The sequence below is a fragment of the Abramis brama genome, assembly GCF_963993115.1.
Source record: "Abramis brama genome assembly, chromosome: 25".
NCBI classification, from domain to species: Eukaryota; Metazoa; Chordata; class Actinopteri; order Cypriniformes; family Leuciscidae; genus Abramis; species Abramis brama.
Window position 1 is genome coordinate 28,879,956 of NC_139987.1, and position 18,425 is coordinate 28,898,380.

Below are 18,425 nucleotides of genomic sequence, written 5' to 3' on the forward strand. Positions count from 1 at the left end.
TACAGGTCACACGCGCCATCTACAGGTCAGAAACACGCATTACACCACAAGAAAGACGAGTGGAAGGGCATAAGAAACAACATGTAAAAAAATTCACAATAAAGGACAATAAACATAAGAAGTACACAGTATGAATAATAAGAAACAATGCACAATATGAAAAAATAAACTATTTCACAGTATAATAATAAGGATGTAGTGCAGGTAATGATAAAGTGACAAACGGTGTAAAGTGTCATGAAGTATTCATAAGTATAAATGATAAAACAGTTATGATGCAAATAACTCGTTGACTAAACTATAGTTAAGATCAAGATGTATTTAGAGTCATTCCTGGGATTCGGTAATATGTTTAAAGTGGTGGCTAACCAAAATTAAATGAAGCTTTTCTTAATACTTTGGTATGTCCATTATAATTGATAAAAAATAATTATTGCATTTAAATTATTTTTATCATAAAATTATGTTATTTCTATCGTACACTAAGCATTTTGTCACATCCCTGAGGCACTTCACTGAATTTGTACTTAGAAAATATTTTACAAAATGTGCAGTCTCTATAATTTTTGGCAATATTGTAAGCATTTATTTGTTAATAATTTTTATTTAAAAAAAAGAAAGATATTTCATAAAAAAATATATAAAAAAAACAGACTGTAAAGTCTGAACTCAACTCCGTCATGACAACCATTCCCCGCCCATACTGATTTAGGCTCCACCCATACGTGATGTCATCTACCAGAAATGACATCATTCAGGGCTCTTTAACAGTGGCGCAGAAGATGATAAGTATCATACTTTTTATTCATATTTTTCGCATTCATTTCGTATTAGTCAAGGAGGGTTCTGTCAACAACTCAACCCCATCACATAAAATTAAGATGGAAATTTCATTTATTTCATTGCTGCCATATATGTTGTTATAATGTACACATATCTGTATATTTCTCAGTGTTTTGGGGTTGAAAACTTGTGACGATTGAGTTTTTCACTTCATTTATGAATAGAGAGAGAGAGAGAGAGAGACTAATGAAAAATATAAAACTGAAGACAATGTCTCCTTTAAAACCTGTTAGTCTTCAACCTCGTCACATTAATATATTTATTTATTTTTAAAAATGGGGAAGACAATTAAAAATTGCCCATTAAATATGCATTTCTTGCTGATTACCACCTGACTAACACAATCAAACTGTGGTTTTAGTTCAACAAATTGTGTCTGCATGTTCTCTTTATTTTTGTAAAAAAAATGTTTTTAATTTAGGCGTTTATTTTTAACTCCAGTTCAATTGTTAAGAGGGACGCGTTTTATAACACGTTTTGTGTAAAATTGTTTTTAAACCAATAATATTTTGTCTATTACAGGGTTGAGAATAAAAGTGTTCTAAAAATAAATAAATAAAATAATAAAAAGGTATTTAATGCCTGAGGTGGGAAAATATGATTCGCTGGAGGTTTGATATGTGCCTAATGATGTGGGGTATGTAGAAAAACACAAGATCAATAGAGGATTATCATATTTTCTGAGAATAATCAGGTGTCTCCCTCTAGCGGACACTTCATCACACGACATCTAACAGATGCTTCTAATCATCACCGTAACAGGAACAGCACTGAGAGATTTACAAGATTATTCACTAGTTTTATAAATGTTTTTTTTTTTTTTTCTATTAGTCTGCATTTCCATTGCTTCATACAATATTTTCAAAAATAAAAAAAACGATGAAAGAAGATCCGCACAGGAGAAATAGGCCAGAAAGCTCACAGAAAGTATTGTCCAGAGGCCAGAAATAAAGTGCAAAAGTGCAACAGGTGTTCAAGCCTTCATCAGCGCTTATGTACAGGCTTATTACCGTAATCATAATAATAATAATAATAATAATACATCAGACACTGACTTTAACACCAGACGGGTAAACAAAATACAATAATACACATACACACATGTACATTATAACTAAATGCTTAAAGAAATGACTGTCTTTTAATGTCCATAGCAGAATGCTTTTGATCTTTTATATGGTTTTAATAAAAGCTTTATGTGTGAGTTGCTGAAACGCTTCAGATGTTCAGAAGAAATCCTTCAGAAACTGGTTTCAATGACAAGAAAACTGGTTTACAATAAAGCCGACGTCATTGAGAATGATTTTCCTTATTATCAGAACACACACTGGATAACTCCAGCTTTAGGAAGCGTTCGAGCTTCTGTGTGTGTGTGTGTGTGTGTGTGTGTGTGTTTAGTGCTGAAATCTCAACCAACCTGATCTGATAGTGAAACCACACAGAGATAAAGATCTGCTCATATACTCACACAACACAAGAGTGATGATCAATAACCTCAAACACGGCTGCTTTTATGAAAGTTCACATTATAAGAGTTATAGATGCAACATTCTCCATTTGTGTTGTTATTATCAAACCTGTCCGCAGATTTCATCATGAAGCACGGCTGGACAGGTCAGAGGCCAGCGCTTGTTTACCGTGAAGAAGTAATTCTACAGAACAGGGAAGGGAAGTTGATTTAAAGAGAACAGGAAACGAGTTTCTATTGACATGAGTTTCCTTTATGCAGATGAGCTGCTGAAGCTCCGCCCACACAGGTATAAGCCTGCCACAGGTGAGTCTGCTGTCACTGACTGAAGGATCTGCAGATTCACGCACACAGGTGAGCTCGTGTAGAGATAACTCTTCTGATCTAATCTAATGTCTGTCTTGTAAATGAGTGGATTGAGTATGTCAGTGTTTGGTTGATGCATAATGTGACTTTTTAAAAGATGGTATTTGTTTCATCATTTTTAATCTTCGATGTTTTAAATTCCTGTCCCATAATTTCTATCCAATGTTTTCTTGTAATTAATATGAGCTCATTAAACTTAGTATGTCAACTACACAGGGTTATTAAAGTTCATGAAAACTTGAAGCATTTTTGTTATTGGAATAAAATAAACATTAACTGAAACAAAATAAAATATAAGAAAACCCTGTAAACTTATTTTTATTTCAATTATTTATTTATTAAATGTATTACAAACAACATCTAATATCTGCCAGTCAGAAAAATAAATAATTGTTTTCCCTTTGAATGAAGTTTATTTTTCTGACCCTGGCAGATATATTATATAGAAGCATAAACTCACGTCATTTTGATCATATTTGTTCAGTAAACAAGACTTAATATCTTCACTCATTTTGTTTCTACACACTGAAAAAATAACAATGTCAAATTTATTTAATTTTTCTTTCGCAAGTTTTTGCAAGCAGATTTTTTAAAGCAATTTCGCTATGGAATTAAGTAAACTCAACTTAACTAAGTTAAGTAAAATTAACACAGAAAACAGTAACTTTAACTCGGCCAGTAAAAGGTTGATTAATTTCTACTTAGTTTAAGTTCTTTATATTTGAAAACCGATAACCGATATATTGGCTGATAAATCTAAATCCAATTTTTTTATAATTTTTGAGAGCCTGATTACAAAAGCAAAAGTGAAAATCATATTTCAAGCAGTTCAAAACCATCATGATCTGAAGAGTCTCAGCTGAAGGAAATTATACATTATTCATCAGCTTTAATATATCGGCCAAATTTTCTTATCAGCCCGATAATGATAACATATTTCGGCCGATACTGATATGGTGGCTGATATATATATCGTGCATTGCTAGTCTTTACATTTGATTAGAGTTTTAGTCAATGATTTCCCTCCTCAGTGTTTCTGTCTTTATATTTCACAGATATCTAAACATTCTTAGATCAAGATGCATTTACTGCACTGATAAAAATGATTCTGTAAATACTACAGAAAAAACGTGGAATTTCTACATGAAAAAGCTCAGACAAGAATTCTATATTCTATATCAATGCTCAATTCAAGCTTGTAGAGATTAAAGCATAAATATCAACGCTATAAAATTTAAGTAAAACCTTCTCAACTTTTCTGAGACTAGTGTTCCCATCATGCACTGGGGCTTGAATAATTAATGAGGTTGATTTTTCACTGTTTTCCAGCTGAATTTACTCTGTTTTATCAGTGCTTTTGTTGTTATGTTTAGTAACTGCCATTTTGTGACATCTGGAGTTTTCTACTCGAATGTGAGCGCTCTCTGTGTTCAGGCTTTACTTCTGTAATGTAGATATGGTGCAAAAAGACAATATCTATTGTACTATTTACTTAGATGTTTCTAAGTAAAGCATACACTTTAAAAGCGTTGTTTAATTCAGTGTTATATTGAGTTAAAAGTATTGCAAAGGAAAGTATCGGTTATCTGCTTTCAAATATAAAGAATTATCGGTTATCGGCTTTCAAATATAAAGAATTATCGGTTATCGGCTTTCAAATATAAAGAATTATCGGTTATCGGCTTTCAAATATAAAGAATTATCAAATATAAAGAATTATCGGTTATCGGCTTTCAAATATAAAGAATTATCAAATATAAAGAATTATCGGTTATCGGCTTTCACATATAAAGAATTATCGGTTATCGACTTTCAAATATAAAGAATTATCGGTTATCGACTTTCACATATAAAGAATTGTTACCAACTGTTGGTTCCTCAGAATGGGCTTCGGCAGCAACGGCGAGCTGATTGACGGCAGGTCAAAGGTCGGCTTCTGCTCGGGCTCGTGTCACGCCGAGCACATCCTGCAGGTCCTGAACGGATACAGACGGAGCGGCACCTTCACAGACGTGGTTCTGCAAGTGGATGGATGTGAGTTCCCGTGTCACCGCGCATCCCTGTGCGCTAGCAGCGAGTTCTTCTGCTCGATGTTCAGCAACGGCTTCCGGGAGAGCCGGCAGGCCGTGGTCACGCTCACGGGAATCTCCGGGAAGGCCATGGATCAGCTGCTGGACTTCATGTACGAGGGCCGGCTGACGCTGGACGAGGAGAACGTGGAGAGCGTCTTCCAGGTAGGGGTGTAAATCGGACAGTTCATCACGATATGATATCGATTCTCTCAGCCAGTAGGGGTGCAACAGATCGCAGTTGATCGTGATCCGTATGGATCAGCTCCCCCACGGTTCGGCACTTTTTACACAAAATGATGTCTATACGCCCGTCTATACACCCGTCTCGGCGAGTGTTCTGTCAGAAGTGAACAGTTGAGAAAGAAACTGGATGTGTGTCAGTTTATTCAGTCTTAAAGTGACAGTAGCCTAATATTCCCGCTGTCGTCTGTCAGTAATGTTAATAAAACAACAAAATACAGCTTTAACAAAGATGAAACTATATTTAATTTCTACAGTGAGCAAATAGTGTTATTTTACATTTAGGCTTAATTATTAATGTCTGTACCTGAATACTACTGTCAGACTGTAACTTTGTTATTTAGTGCTCATCTCTGCTTGTAATTTGTGTGTTTGTTCTTATTTTATTACTGACTGTTCACTTGTTTTTATTAATGTTTGAACTTTATCAGTTAGGCTAGTAGTTTTTGATGTGGTATCGAAGAACTTCAAGTGAGCTTTGAGTAATAAATGAAAAGCAAAGTTACATCCCTTTATTTTGAACGGGGATGATAATGTTTTTCAAATTTTTCAACGCTTGCACCTCGGAACCTATTCCACTGCGTTCTCGAGCCCCAAACACTGTTAATGTGCGAATGAGTGGCCGGATCGCATGAAGGGTTTTCTGTTAGAACGGTGTCGTGTTAGCGGCCCCTAAGTTAATAACTAATGATCTTCGCAACGGAAGTGAATCAATCAAAACTAACTTCAGCTGGACAATAACTTTATTCTAGATCTGCTGTAAAGCAGAGGTGTAAAGTCCAGGGGTCCGAAAGTAAAAGTCCTGCCATATGTTCATTCCACCCATGAACTCAACCAGCTGATTTCACTAATTATTTCTGTCTGAAAAACTGTGCTAATTAGCAAATCCATGTGATTGGAACAAAATACTGAGGAGGAGTTTTACTTTCTGAACCTGGACTTTACACCTCTGCTGTGAAGCCAAAACTATCTCTGTTACTTTAATTTCCCAAATCTATATTGTAAAAAGCGATATATGAATGTTTGACTTGACTATTGTTACGCCCCTACCTCCAGGCCGCCGACCAGCTGCAAGTGTCCCAGCTTTCCCGAGCCTGCGTGCAGTTCCTCCAGGAGCGCGTCTGCCACTCGAACTGCCTCGGGCTCATGGACTTCGCGGGCTCGTACTCCCTGAAGCCGCTGCAGGATCAGTGCCAGTCGCTCCTGTACCGGGACTTCCAGCAGGTGCTCCAACACGAGGAGTTCCTGGATCTGGACCGGGAGCGAGTGCTGGAGCTGCTGGGATGCGAACGGATGCTGGTGAGCGAGGAGGTTCTGGTGACGGCTGCGCTCCGATGGGTCCACCACCGACCGGACCAGAGGACGGGAGCGCTCCGGGAGCTGTTGGAGACGCTGCGTCTGCCGCTCCTGGATCCCGGGTTCTTCGCCGGCACGCTGGAGGCGGACGAGCTGGTGCTGGAGTCCCCGGAGATCCGGCCGCTGCTTCAGGAGGCGCGCGTGTACAGGGCGTACGGGCGGGAGGTGCAGTCGGCGCGAACCAGACCCCGCCGGTGAGTCCAGATCGCTTTATCGGCTGCTCTGGCGTCCCTCCACCTCCCCAGCTCCACCTGCATCATTTAGGCATCTCGCTACCAGACTCCTCATCCAAGCATTAGTAGTCCCACTGGGGGGTTTATCTCAGCTCTTCCTCGAACCCTCCACTGCGGACAGCAAGCCAAATACGCTTAACCTTATTAGCTTAAAGATTATATGGGCAAAGGAACTCGTGAAATCATATCTGAATATCATGAACAAAAACAGGCTAAAGAACTCTTACACAAGGAACTTTTGCCTGTGGTTTAAAAACACCCTAGAAGAACAACTAGCAGAACTAATATACATTTCAAGCATCATTAAAGACAATAAACACTCAGTAATTAAAAATGAACAAATAAAAAAGTAGCAATCCTAACAAATAGACACAACTGAACAAAGATACGATTGAACTAAACAGTGTTTTAAGATTTTTAGGTATTCAGGTGCAGAAACTGTAATCAAATAACACTGCACTGTTTATAAATACAATATACATTACAAATATAGTTACAGAAGTTATTCAGTGAAGAACGAGTGAATTTTCTCTGTCTTTTGTTGTTTGATTAGTGTTATTATAGAGCGGGAATATTAGTGTTATTATAGAGCGGGAATATTAGTGTTATTATAGCAGGAATATTAGTGTTATTATAGAGCGGGAATATTAGTGTTATTACAGAGCGGGAATATTAGTGTTATTATAGAGCGGGAATATTAGTGTTATTACAGAGCGGGAATATTAGTGTTATTATAGAGCGGGAATATTAGTGTTATTATAGCAGGAATATTAGTGTTATTATAGAGCGGGAATATTAGTGTTATTAAAGATAAGGAATATTAGTGTTATTATAGAGCGGGAATATTAGTGTTATTATAGAGCGGGAATATTAGTGTTATTATAGAGCGGGAATATTGGTGTTATTATAGAGCGGGAATATTAGTGTTATTACAGAGCGGGAATATCAGTGTTATTATAGAGCAGGAATATTAGTGTTATTATAGCAGGAATATTAGTGTTATTATAGCGCGGGAATATTAGTGTTATTATAGAGCGGGAATATCAGTGTTATTATAGAGCGGGAATATCAGTGTTATTATAGAGCGGGAATATTAGTGTTATTATAGCAGGAATATTAGTGTTATTATAGAGCGGGAATATTAGTGTTATTATAGAGCGGGAATATCAGTGTTATTATAGAGCGGGAATATTAGTGTTATTATAGCAGGAATATCAGTGTTATTATAGAGCAGGAATATTAGTGTTATTATAGCAGGAATATTAGTGTTATTATAGAGCGGGAATATTAGTGTTATTATAGAGCGGGAATATCAGTGTTATTATAGAGCGGGAATATCAGTGTTATTATAGAGCGGGAATATCAGTGTTATTATAGAGCGGGAATATCAGTGTTATTATAGAGCAGGAATATCAGTGTTATTATAGCAGGAATATTAGTGTTATTATAGAGCGGGAATATTAGTGTTATTAAAGATAAGGAATATTAGTGTTATTATAGAGCGGGAATATTAGTGTTATTATAGATCAGGAATATTAGTGTTATTATAGAGACGGCAGGAATATTAGTGTTATTATAGATCAGGAATATTAGTGTTATTATAGATCAGGAATATTAGTGTTATTATAGAGATGGCAGGAATAATAGTGTTATTATAGAGCGGGAATATTAGTGTTATTATAGAGCGGGAATATTGGTGTTATTATAGAACGGGAATATTAGTGTTATTATAGAGCGGGAATATTAGTGTTATTATAGAGCGGGAATATTAGTGTTATTATAGAGCGGGATTATTAGTGTTATTATAGAGCGGGAATATTAGTGTTATTATAGAGCGGGATTATTAGTGTTATTATAGAGCGGGAATATTAGTGTTATTATAGAGCGGGAATATTAGTGTTATTATAGAGCGGGAATATTAGTGTTATTATAGAGCGGGAATATTAGTGTTATTATAGAACGGAATATCAGTGTTATTATAGAGCGGGAATATTAGTGTTATTATAGAGCGGGAATATTAGTGTTATTGACGGCAGGAATATTAGTGTTATTATAGAGCGGGAATATTAGTGTTATTATAGAGCGGGATTATTAGTGTTATTATAGAATGGAATATCAGTGTTATTATAGAGCGGGAATATCAGTGTTATTATAGAGCGGGATTATTAGTGTTATTGACGGCAGGAATATTAGTGTTATTATAGAGCGGGAATATTAGTGTTATTATAGAGCGGGAATATTAGTGTTATTATAGAGCGGGAATATTAGTGTTATTATAGAGCGGGAATATCAGTGTTATTATAGAGCGGGAATATTAGTGTTATTGACGGCAGGAATATTAGTGTTATTATAGAGCGGGAATATTAGTGTTATTATAGAGCGGGATTATTAGTGTTATTATAGAATGGAATATCAGTGTTATTATAGAGCGGGAATATCAGTGTTATTATAGAGCGGGATTATTAGTGTTATTGACGGCAGGAATATCAGTGTTATTATAGAGCGGGAATATTAGTGTTATTATAGAGCGGGAATATTAGTGTTATTATAGAGCGGGAATATTAGTGTTATTATAGCAGGAATATTAGTGTTATTATAGAGCGGGAATATTAGTGTTATTATAGATCAGGAATATTAGTGTTATTATAGAGACGGCAGGAATATTAGTGTTATTATAGAGTGGGAATATTAGTGTTATTATAGAGCGGGAATATTAGTGTTATTATAGAGACGGCAGGAATATTAGTGTTATTATAGATCAGGAATATTAGTGTTATTATAGAGCGGGAATATTAGTGTTATTATAGAGACGGCAGGAATATTAGTGTTATTATAGAGCAGGAATATTAGTGTTATTATAGAGCGGAATATTAGTGTTATTATAGAGCGGGAATATTAGTGTTATTATAGCAGGAATATTAGTGTTATTATAGAGCGGGAATATTAGTGTTATTATAGCAGGAATATTAGTGTTATTATAGAGCGGGAATATTAGTGTTATTATAGAGCGGGAATATTAGTGTTATTATAGAGCGGGAATATTAGTGTTATTATAGCAGGAATATTAGTGTTATTATAGAGCGGGAATATTAGTGTTATTATAGAGCGGGAATATTAGTGTTATTATAGAGCGGGAATATAGAGCTGCACGGATCCAATATATTGATAGACATGAAAAAGAAGTCGTCTCACGCTTGAATGGATTAAAGTCATATTGAAATGCTCACAAAGGAATCGATAAGAGGAATCAAATTTAAATTTTATAACAAGTATCTAATTCCTGATCTCAAGTATTTGATTCCAGGATTGGTGAGTCCCGCCACTTTATACAGTGTTTCACAGCAGAAGCACAGGAAAACAAAGCTGAAACAAATGCAGTCTCTGCTGGTTTTGTAAATCAATAACATCACTGAATAAAACCCGCATGCCTGTGTGTTTCAGGAGCTCTGGCTGGGCCGAGATGATCTTCGTAATCGGTGGCTGTGATAAGCACGGTTTCTCCAGACTGTCCTTCATGGAGAAGCTGAACATGGAGTCCAGGGAATGGCTCTCGGCCAACGTTCTGCCCGGATACTCCAAATCTGAGTTTGCAGCCTGTGAACTTCAGAACGACATTTATCTCTCAGGTATAACAGATGTTTCTTGCGCTTCTCGTGCTGGAATCAGGTCTGTCAGCATGTGTCTGTCTTCAGTGTTACTCTATCAGCTCCGGCATCAGCATGGAATGTTTTGACACGTGATTCCAGAGAATCTTATCTGGATCAGATCAGGAGATGAACGTGTGTGTGTGATTGTGATCTCATGGCCATCTGTTAGTTCAGACAAAACATCACACTGTCACCCGCTTGTCATGCTCCATTTACTCGCTTACTCCAAACATCAAACATGCATGACTTTCTTTTTTATTTTGAGAGTTGTTGTTTTCTGTCCATACAATACAGTTTCCAAAATGGGTGTTTGTGAGTTGTTGAAAGGCTATAATATCATATAATACATTATAATACTTTGGAACCTTTATTTTTAAGAGTCTGTGTTCTTTGTGTGTGGATGTTTCAGCAGCAGCAGGAATATGATTTACTTATAAAACTAAATGTTGTATCGCCATAAATGACAAAATGATCGCTATATAAATTTTCGGCCAAGTTGTGCAGTCCTGTATATAAAACTTTGAAAATAACACTAATCACTAAACATTTACCAAAAATAAAAGATTCAACATTTGATCTAACTTGCATGTGACCATAAAGAAGAAATGTGAACATGCAAAAGTGTTGTTAAAATATTGACTTAAAATCTTCAGGAGCGTATTGTATGTCTAAGGGCTTGTGCTGACAGGTGTGTGTTGTGTGTGATCTGTGTGTGTGCAGGCGGACAGCTGAACAGCGCAGACGTGTGGCGCTACATGACGCAGCTCAACCAGTGGGTCCGAGTCCGCGGGCTGAACAAAGGCAGATGGAGGCATAAGATGGTGTCCATGTGTGGGAAGGTGAGGCTCATTTCAGCATCAAACGAACAAACGAACTGATTCATTTGACTCATTTGACTCGTTCGCTGCCCAACAGCAGCAGGTGTTCTGTGGTTCATGTGCTAATGTGTGTGTGTGTGTGTGTAGCTGTATGTGGCCGGCGGTTATAACGGTCGTGAGCGTCTGTCCAGCGTAGAGTGTTACAGTCCGCATGAGAACACCTGGACGAGCGTCTCTGACCTGCTGATACCTGTGAGTTCTGCCGCTCTGAGCAGCTGCGCCGGGAAACTGTACGCCATCGGAGGAGCCGTGAGCGAACACGCCAACACTAACCAGGTGAGACTAGTGAACACGCCAACACTAACCAGGTGAGACTAGTGAACACGCCAACACTAACCAGGTGAGACTAGTGAACACGCCAACACTAACCAGGTGAGACTAGTAAACACGCCAACTCATGTGCGAACACGCCAACACTAACCAGGTGAGACTAGTGAACACGCCAACTCATGTGCGAACACGCCAACACTAACCAGGTGAGACTAGTGAACACGCCAACTCATGTGCGAACACGCCAACACTAACCAGGTGAGACTAGTGAACACGCCAACACTAACCAGGTGAGACTAGTGAACACGCCAACACTAACCAGGTGAGACTAGTGAACACGCCAACACTAACCAGGTGAGACTAGTAAACACGCCAACACTAACCAGGTGAGACTAGTGAACACGCCAACACTAACCAGGTGAGACTAGTGAACACGCCAACACTAACCAGGTGAGACTAGTAAACACGCCAACTCATGTGCGAACACGCCAACACTAACCAGGTGAGACTAGTGAACACGCCAACTCATGTGCGAACATGCCAACACTAACCAGGTGAGACTAGTGAACACGCCAACTCATGTGCGAACACGCCAACACTAACCAGGTGAGACTAGTGAACACGCCAACACTAGCCAGGTGAGACTAGTTAACACGCCAACACTAACTAGGTGAGACTAGTGAACATGCCAACATTAACCAGGAGAGACTAGTTAACACGCCAACACTAACCAGGTGAAACTAGTGAACACGCCAACATTAACCAGGTGAGACTAGTTAACACGCCAACACATGTGCGAACACGCCAACACTAACCAGGTGAGACTAGTTAACACGCCAACACGTGAGCGAACACGCCAACACTAACCAGGTGAGACTAGTGAACACGCCAACACTAAACAGGTGAGACTAGTTAACACGCCAACACTAAACAGGTGAGACTAGTTAACACGCCAACACGTGAGCGAACACGCCAACACTAAACAGGTGAGACTAGTGAACACGCCAACACTAAACAGGTGAGACTAGTTAACACGCCAACACTAAACAGGTGAGACTAGTTAACACGCCAACACTAAACAGGTGAGACTAGTTAACACGCCAACACTAAACAGGTGAGACTAGTTAACACGCCAACACTAAACAGGTGAGACTAGTTAACACGCCAACACTAAACAGTGCAGCCGAATCAATAATATTACTGAATTTTGTCCGGGGTTTTTTTTTTTCTCCACAAATTGAATTTTGTTCATTTGTGTGTTTTAAAGCCCATGTATGAAGTATTAATTCCTGTCCCAGGTGCAGTGTTATGACCCGGTGACGAACCAATGGTCGTTTGTGTCGAACTGCCCGTTCTCTCACCGCTCCATCAGCGCCGTCACACTCAACGGCTGCATCTACGTCACCGGAGGCTTGCTGGACCAGATCTTCTGTTACTCGCCCAGTAAAGACACCTGGAGTTCTGCTGCGGTGCTGCCCGTCAGAGTGGTGAGAGAAACACACACACGTCATGACTCTCTCTCTCACACACACACACACACACACACAGTCACTGCACTGGACCAGAAACCATTTTCCCTCAGAGATGTGCACATGCTTAGGGCAAGTACCCCAATGTAACGGTGGACTGGAGTTTGAGAGAAGTAAACTTATATACTAATACTCACAAATGCTAAGTTTGAAACATAGGTTACATCTAAGAGAAGTTTAGAAAACATGATTGGGCGCATGGAAATTTGCCTGTCAAAAAGTATTTTTCTGTACTAATTACGAGTTTTTGTTAATTCGGGAACATCTATGCTTACAAAACCATGCGACATGAAAGTTGATTAACATTTTTCTATAATATGCATTTGTTTTATGGAGACACACAATCCACCAAGCTGTAGGAATGACTTCCGAAAAGCATTTTTACGTTGCATTAGTAGATCCAGCCCGTTCGAGACATGTTCTTTTTTTAAAGATTTATTTTTAGCGTTATCTTTAGATTTTAGATTTTTGTGATCGGTAAAGGTCCACGAGCCGGGACTTGAACTCGGGTCGCCCGAAGCACAGCGGCGCAACATGTCACCATTAAGACATGTTCTTGGGTTAGTGTGTGTGTGTGTGTGTGTGATGGGTAGGTTTAGGGGTCGGGTTAGTGTGTGTGTGTGTGTGTGTGTGTGTGTGAAGGGTAGGTTTAGGGGTCGGGTTAGTGTGTGTGTGTGTGTGTGTGTGTATGTATGTCTGTGTGTGTGTGTGTGTGTGTGTGTGATGGGTAGGTTTAGGGGTCGGGTTAGTGTGTGTGTGTGTGTGTGTGGTGTGTGTGTGTGTGTGTGTGTGTGTGTGATGGGTAGGTTTAGGGGTCGGGTTAGTGTGTGTGTGTGTGTGTGTGTGTGTGATGGGTAGGTTTAGGGGTCGGGTTAGTGTGTGTGTGTGTGTGTGATGGGTAGGTTTAGGGGTCGGGTTAGTGTGTGTGTGTGTGTGTGTGTGTGTGTGTGTGTGTGTGTGTGTGTGTGATGGGTAGGTTTAGGGGTCGGGTTAGTGTGTGTGTGTGTGTGTGTGTGTGTGTGTGTGTGTGTGTGTGTGTATGTATGTCTGTGTGTGTGTGTGTGTGTGTGTGATGGGTAGGTTTAGGGGTCGGGTTAGTGTGTGTGTGTGTGTGTGTGTGTGTGTGTGTGTGTGTGTGTGTGTGTGTGTGATGGGTAGGTTTAGGGGTCGGGTTAGTGTGTGTGTGTGTGTGTGTGATGGGTAGGTTTAGGGGTCGGGTTAGTGTGTGTGTGTGTGTGTGTGTGTGATGGGTAGGTTTAGGGGTCGGGTTAGTGAGTGTGTGTGTGTGTGTGTGTGTGATGGGTAGGTTTAGGGGTCGGGTTAGTGTGTGTGTGTATTTGTGTGCGTGTGTGTGTGTGTGTGAGATGGCTAGGGTTAGGGGTCGGGTTAGTGTGTGTGTGTGTGTGTGTGTGAGATGGGTAGGGTTAGTGTAAGGGGACAAAATATATAGTTTGTATAGTATAAAAACCATTATGTCTATGGAGAGTCCTCACAAAGATAGTAAACCAGACCTGTGTGTGTGTGTGTGTGTGTGTGTTTCAGGAGGGCTGTGGACTGACGGCGTGTGAAGGGAAGGTGTATGTTGTCGGGGGTCGGAACGAGTCTTCTTCTGCTGTTGATCTGATCTGGGCGTTTGATCCAGCGAGTGGAAAACTGACCGAGGAGAAGCCACTGACCCGATGCCTGAGTTACCACGGGTGTGTGAGCGTCTTACAGCGAGTCGGACCCACACACACACACTCCACATCAACTAAAACTGGCATCTAGTCCAACTAGATTCATCTTCAGAGGTTCTGACATGATCTCGCTCCTCAGACAAACATGCAAAACTCTGGAATGCACATTAATTTAGTTGTCATGTGAGTTATGAACTGTAATCTGATATGCATTATTATCTGGTTATGAACTCTGTATCGCTCACTGCTGGAAATCCCAATGTGAATCGGAATCAAATTATACTGTGATTTTTTGAATTGCTTTGTGTTTGTAGTGTTATATGCGTTTAAATAAAGTTTGTATCATTTTATGTTGCTTGAGTTTTTTTACTGTCTTTACTATGGAATTCCAAAGCTGCCAAAATAATAAATAAATACAAAAATAAATACATATACGAAGAACTGTAAAAAATAAATAGAAAAAAACTTTTTTTTGTGTTTTTAAAAGAAGTATCTTCTGCTCACCAAGGCTGCATTTATTTGATAAAAAACAATAAAAAAAAACCCAGTAATATTGTGAAATATTATGACAATTTAAAATGACTGTTTTCTATGTGAATATACAGTAAAGTGTAATTTATTCCTGTGATCAAAGCTGAATGTTCAGCATCATTACTCCAGTCTTCAGTGTCACATGATCCTTCAGAAATCACTCTAATATGATGATTTGATGCTCAAGAAACATTTATGATTATTATCAATGTTGAAAACAGTTTTTTTACATTTTTATTTCATGATGCTTTGATGAATAGAAAGTTCAAAAGAACAGCATTTATCTGAAATCTAAAGCTTTTGTAACATTAAACACTACCGTTCAGAAGTTTGGGGTCAGTAAGAATTTATTTTTTATTTTTGGGGGAAATAAATAAAATACATCAATACTTTTATTCATCAAGGATGAGTTAAACTGATCAAAAGTTACAGTAAAGACATTTATAATGTTAGAAAATATTCTATTTTAAATAAATGCTGCTCTTTTGAACTTTCTATTCATCAAAGCATTTGGGAAAAAAATTTACACAACTGTTTTCAACACTGATAACAATCATAAATGTTTCTTGATCATCAAATCATCATATTAGAGTGATTTCTGAAGGATCATGTGACACTGAAGACTGGAGTAATGATGCTGAACATTCAGCTTTGATCACAGGAATAAATTACACTTTACTGTATATTCACATAGAAAACAGTCATTTTAAATTGTCATAATATTTCACAATATTACTGTTTTTTTTATTGTTTTTTATCAAATAAATGCAGCCTTGGTGAGCGGAAGATACTTCTTTTAAAAACATTAAAAAATCTTACTGACCCAAAACTTTTGAACGGTACTGTACATAGAAATGTAAAAAAATAATACAATTATAAATAAATAGCCTAAGGAAATAAAAGTATAAATACTCATTTATTTTAGTTTTTTACATTTCTTTTTATGTTTATTTTTTACATTTCTTTGTATATTTATGTTTATTTTATTTATTACATTTAATCGTATATTTATTTATGTAGCTATTTATTTGAAAAATGAAATGTTGCATCACGCCAACTCGGAGATCTCGGACTCGGAATTATGCGTTTCTATGGCAACACGATCAACGACAGTTCACGAGTTCTGCGAGGACAGTGATCTCTCAAGTCGTAATCTCTTAAATACAGTAATTATGACATGACGTGATAGCAGATGAAATGAATGAATCGTGATGATAACCCAGCAAACACCATAACGTTGGCACAACCTTCTAACAACGTTTTATCAACATGATCAACATGGCCAAAAGGTTGCTATAAATACGTTGTGTGGTGAAGGTTGTTACAGCGTTGTCACAATGTTGACATTAAACCACCGTTCAGGGCCATTGCTTAAGGTTGTGCCAACGGTGTCTTGACAACCACCTGACTACTCGTCACTGAAGCGCGAAAATCAGCCTTTTAAATTTCATATATATTCATTTATTTCGTTTTTTTCTTTTTTCACAAATGTATGACTTTTGGAAGTGCAATTTAATTACCATATATGCAGTTAGTTTTAATAAAGTTGAATTAACGTAACCTTCTGTAATTGTTACTCTTCAAAGTGTACACTTGCAGGTGTTGATTAAATTAGGCTAATTTACTGATAGCCCCATTAAATAATAATAAGGATAAACAATATTTAAAAATATATATAATTATCTAACATCTGACTAATTAAAAATTAACGTCAAAACATAAAATGCTAATTGGGGGATATCTATAGGCCTATCTAGCATAAAAACTAAATATTGTCAGAACGTCATCTCGAAGTTGCTGAATGTCGCGCAACAATGTTGCTACTGTCGCGTCTTACAATTCTACGTTGTTACAATGTTGCGAGCACGAAGACAGCGACGATGCCATAGCAGAAATGCAACGTGCCACAGACGTCTCCACAACGTAGATGTGTTTGCCGGGTAGAATGTGGTGTTAAATTACTGAAATATTAACTTCTTTTCTTTTGGGCTCGTGTCAGACTGGAGTTTCTAGAGAAAGACTGCAGTCTATAGAAGCACAATGTCATATAATTACAGTCCAAATTCTTCCACTGAATTATTCTTCCTTTTTAAACGAAAGCGAAGAAACTAAAACCATAAAAAAAAATCATTACATGAAATAAAATAAACTAACTGAAATCACAAAATCGTGAACATTACATTTTGTTAAATTACAGCTTGAGCTAAAAGAGGTTGACATTTTCTTGGTTAATTTGCAGATTTTGTGTTGTTGTTTTTTGCAGTTCCTGCTTTAAATGAAAGAGGCGAACAGACCCGATGATGGAAGTTTCCAGAGAAACACTAGATATAAATATGACGACACATTCTTGACATTCTGATGCCTTTTTAAAGGAAAGCGAGTAAACACTGATGAATGCGCCTCAGATTAACATCATTCTTCAGAAGGAGATTCGAGCAGCTGTAATGTGTTTAATGTATTACAATCACGTCTCTAACTCTAGATAACACTGTTCACGGAGACTCGAGCTGAAGGTCAGCGTTTGATCGCGTGCGAATGCGTCATGAGTGAGTGTCGTGTTTCTTTAAGAGCTCTGGAGAATCAAGAGATTCCATGTAAAAACACGATCAACCGGACGATCTGAAGGGTCTTTTCAACACAGTCTTTCATCAGAGCAGGAACATTTCCGGCTGTATCCAAATTCAGTTTTTCCCCAAATGACATTCAAATGATTCAGAAACCCTTCACGTTTACAGGATGCACCTTCAGAATGAGATTATAATGAGATGCATAAACTTTACCTGATGTAAACACAACACTGCAATCAGACTGATCGATGTATGCTCTTCACGCGCTCAGAACTGGAGTAAACACTAATGGGAGATTCTTAGTCGGAAAATGGACCCGGTTGCCCTCTCAAGGTGTAACGCGTATATAATGTAGTATTGTGTTTATGTATGTATTAATGTATTTATGGCTGACAACATTGAAACGAAGACATTTTAGCAGTGTTAATTTCGTCGAGGAATAATTTTCATCATAATTTGTGCCAACAATATATTTTTTTCTGAATAAAATATGATACCTAAATAAAAATGACAAAATTTGAATGACAAAAACTATGACGAAAATCTATTGAAATATTCATCAACGAATAAAAACGAGAGGAAGACGTTAAGGAGGGATTCGGGAAGAGATCCTGTCAGAATGATGTCCTGGGACATGTCTCATAAAACGCTAAAAAATGCGTTGCAGAAAAAATATGAAAAATATCGGATGTGTATCAGTATATTGGAGTATTCGCTCTTAAAGTGACAGCAGCCTAATAAACCCGATC

The 18,425-nt window shown here is 38.0% G+C and overlaps 1 protein-coding gene across 2 annotated transcripts; it reads left to right on the plus strand.

Moving 5' to 3' along the window:
- The first annotated feature begins 758 nt into the window (after positions 1–758).
- Positions 759–14,933, plus strand: klhl35 (kelch-like family member 35). 2 transcript variants are annotated; one of them, XM_084103941.1, is made up of 9 exons: positions 759–2,489; positions 2,573–2,665; positions 4,560–4,911; positions 6,046–6,539; positions 10,020–10,204; positions 10,946–11,064; positions 11,191–11,379; positions 12,672–12,860; positions 14,445–14,933. In XM_084103941.1, the coding sequence occupies exons 3-9, from the start codon at positions 4,561–4,563 to the stop codon at positions 14,667–14,669; spliced, it is 1,752 nt and encodes a 583-aa protein (XP_083960067.1). In that variant the 5' UTR covers positions 759–2,489; positions 2,573–2,665; position 4,560; the 3' UTR covers positions 14,670–14,933. The 2 variants fall into 2 exon arrangements, with proteins under 2 accessions (XP_083960067.1, XP_083960066.1); XM_084103940.1 differs by having other exon boundaries at positions 759–2,665.
- Positions 14,934–18,425: the final 3,492 nt, after the last annotated feature.

Bases quoted from the DNA above. Each gene is read 5' to 3' on its own strand.
- klhl35 (XM_084103940.1), top strand. From the start codon at position 4,561: ATGGGCTTCGGCAGCAACGGCGAGCTGATTGACGGCAGGTCAAAGGTC. The intron at 4,912-6,045 runs GTAGGGGTGTAA...CCCTACCTCCAG, and splicing joins ACGTGGAGAGCGTCTTCCAG to GCCGCCGACCAGCTGCAAGT. The intron at 10,205-10,945 runs GTATAACAGATG...GTGTGTGTGCAG, and splicing joins GAACGACATTTATCTCTCAG to GCGGACAGCTGAACAGCGCA.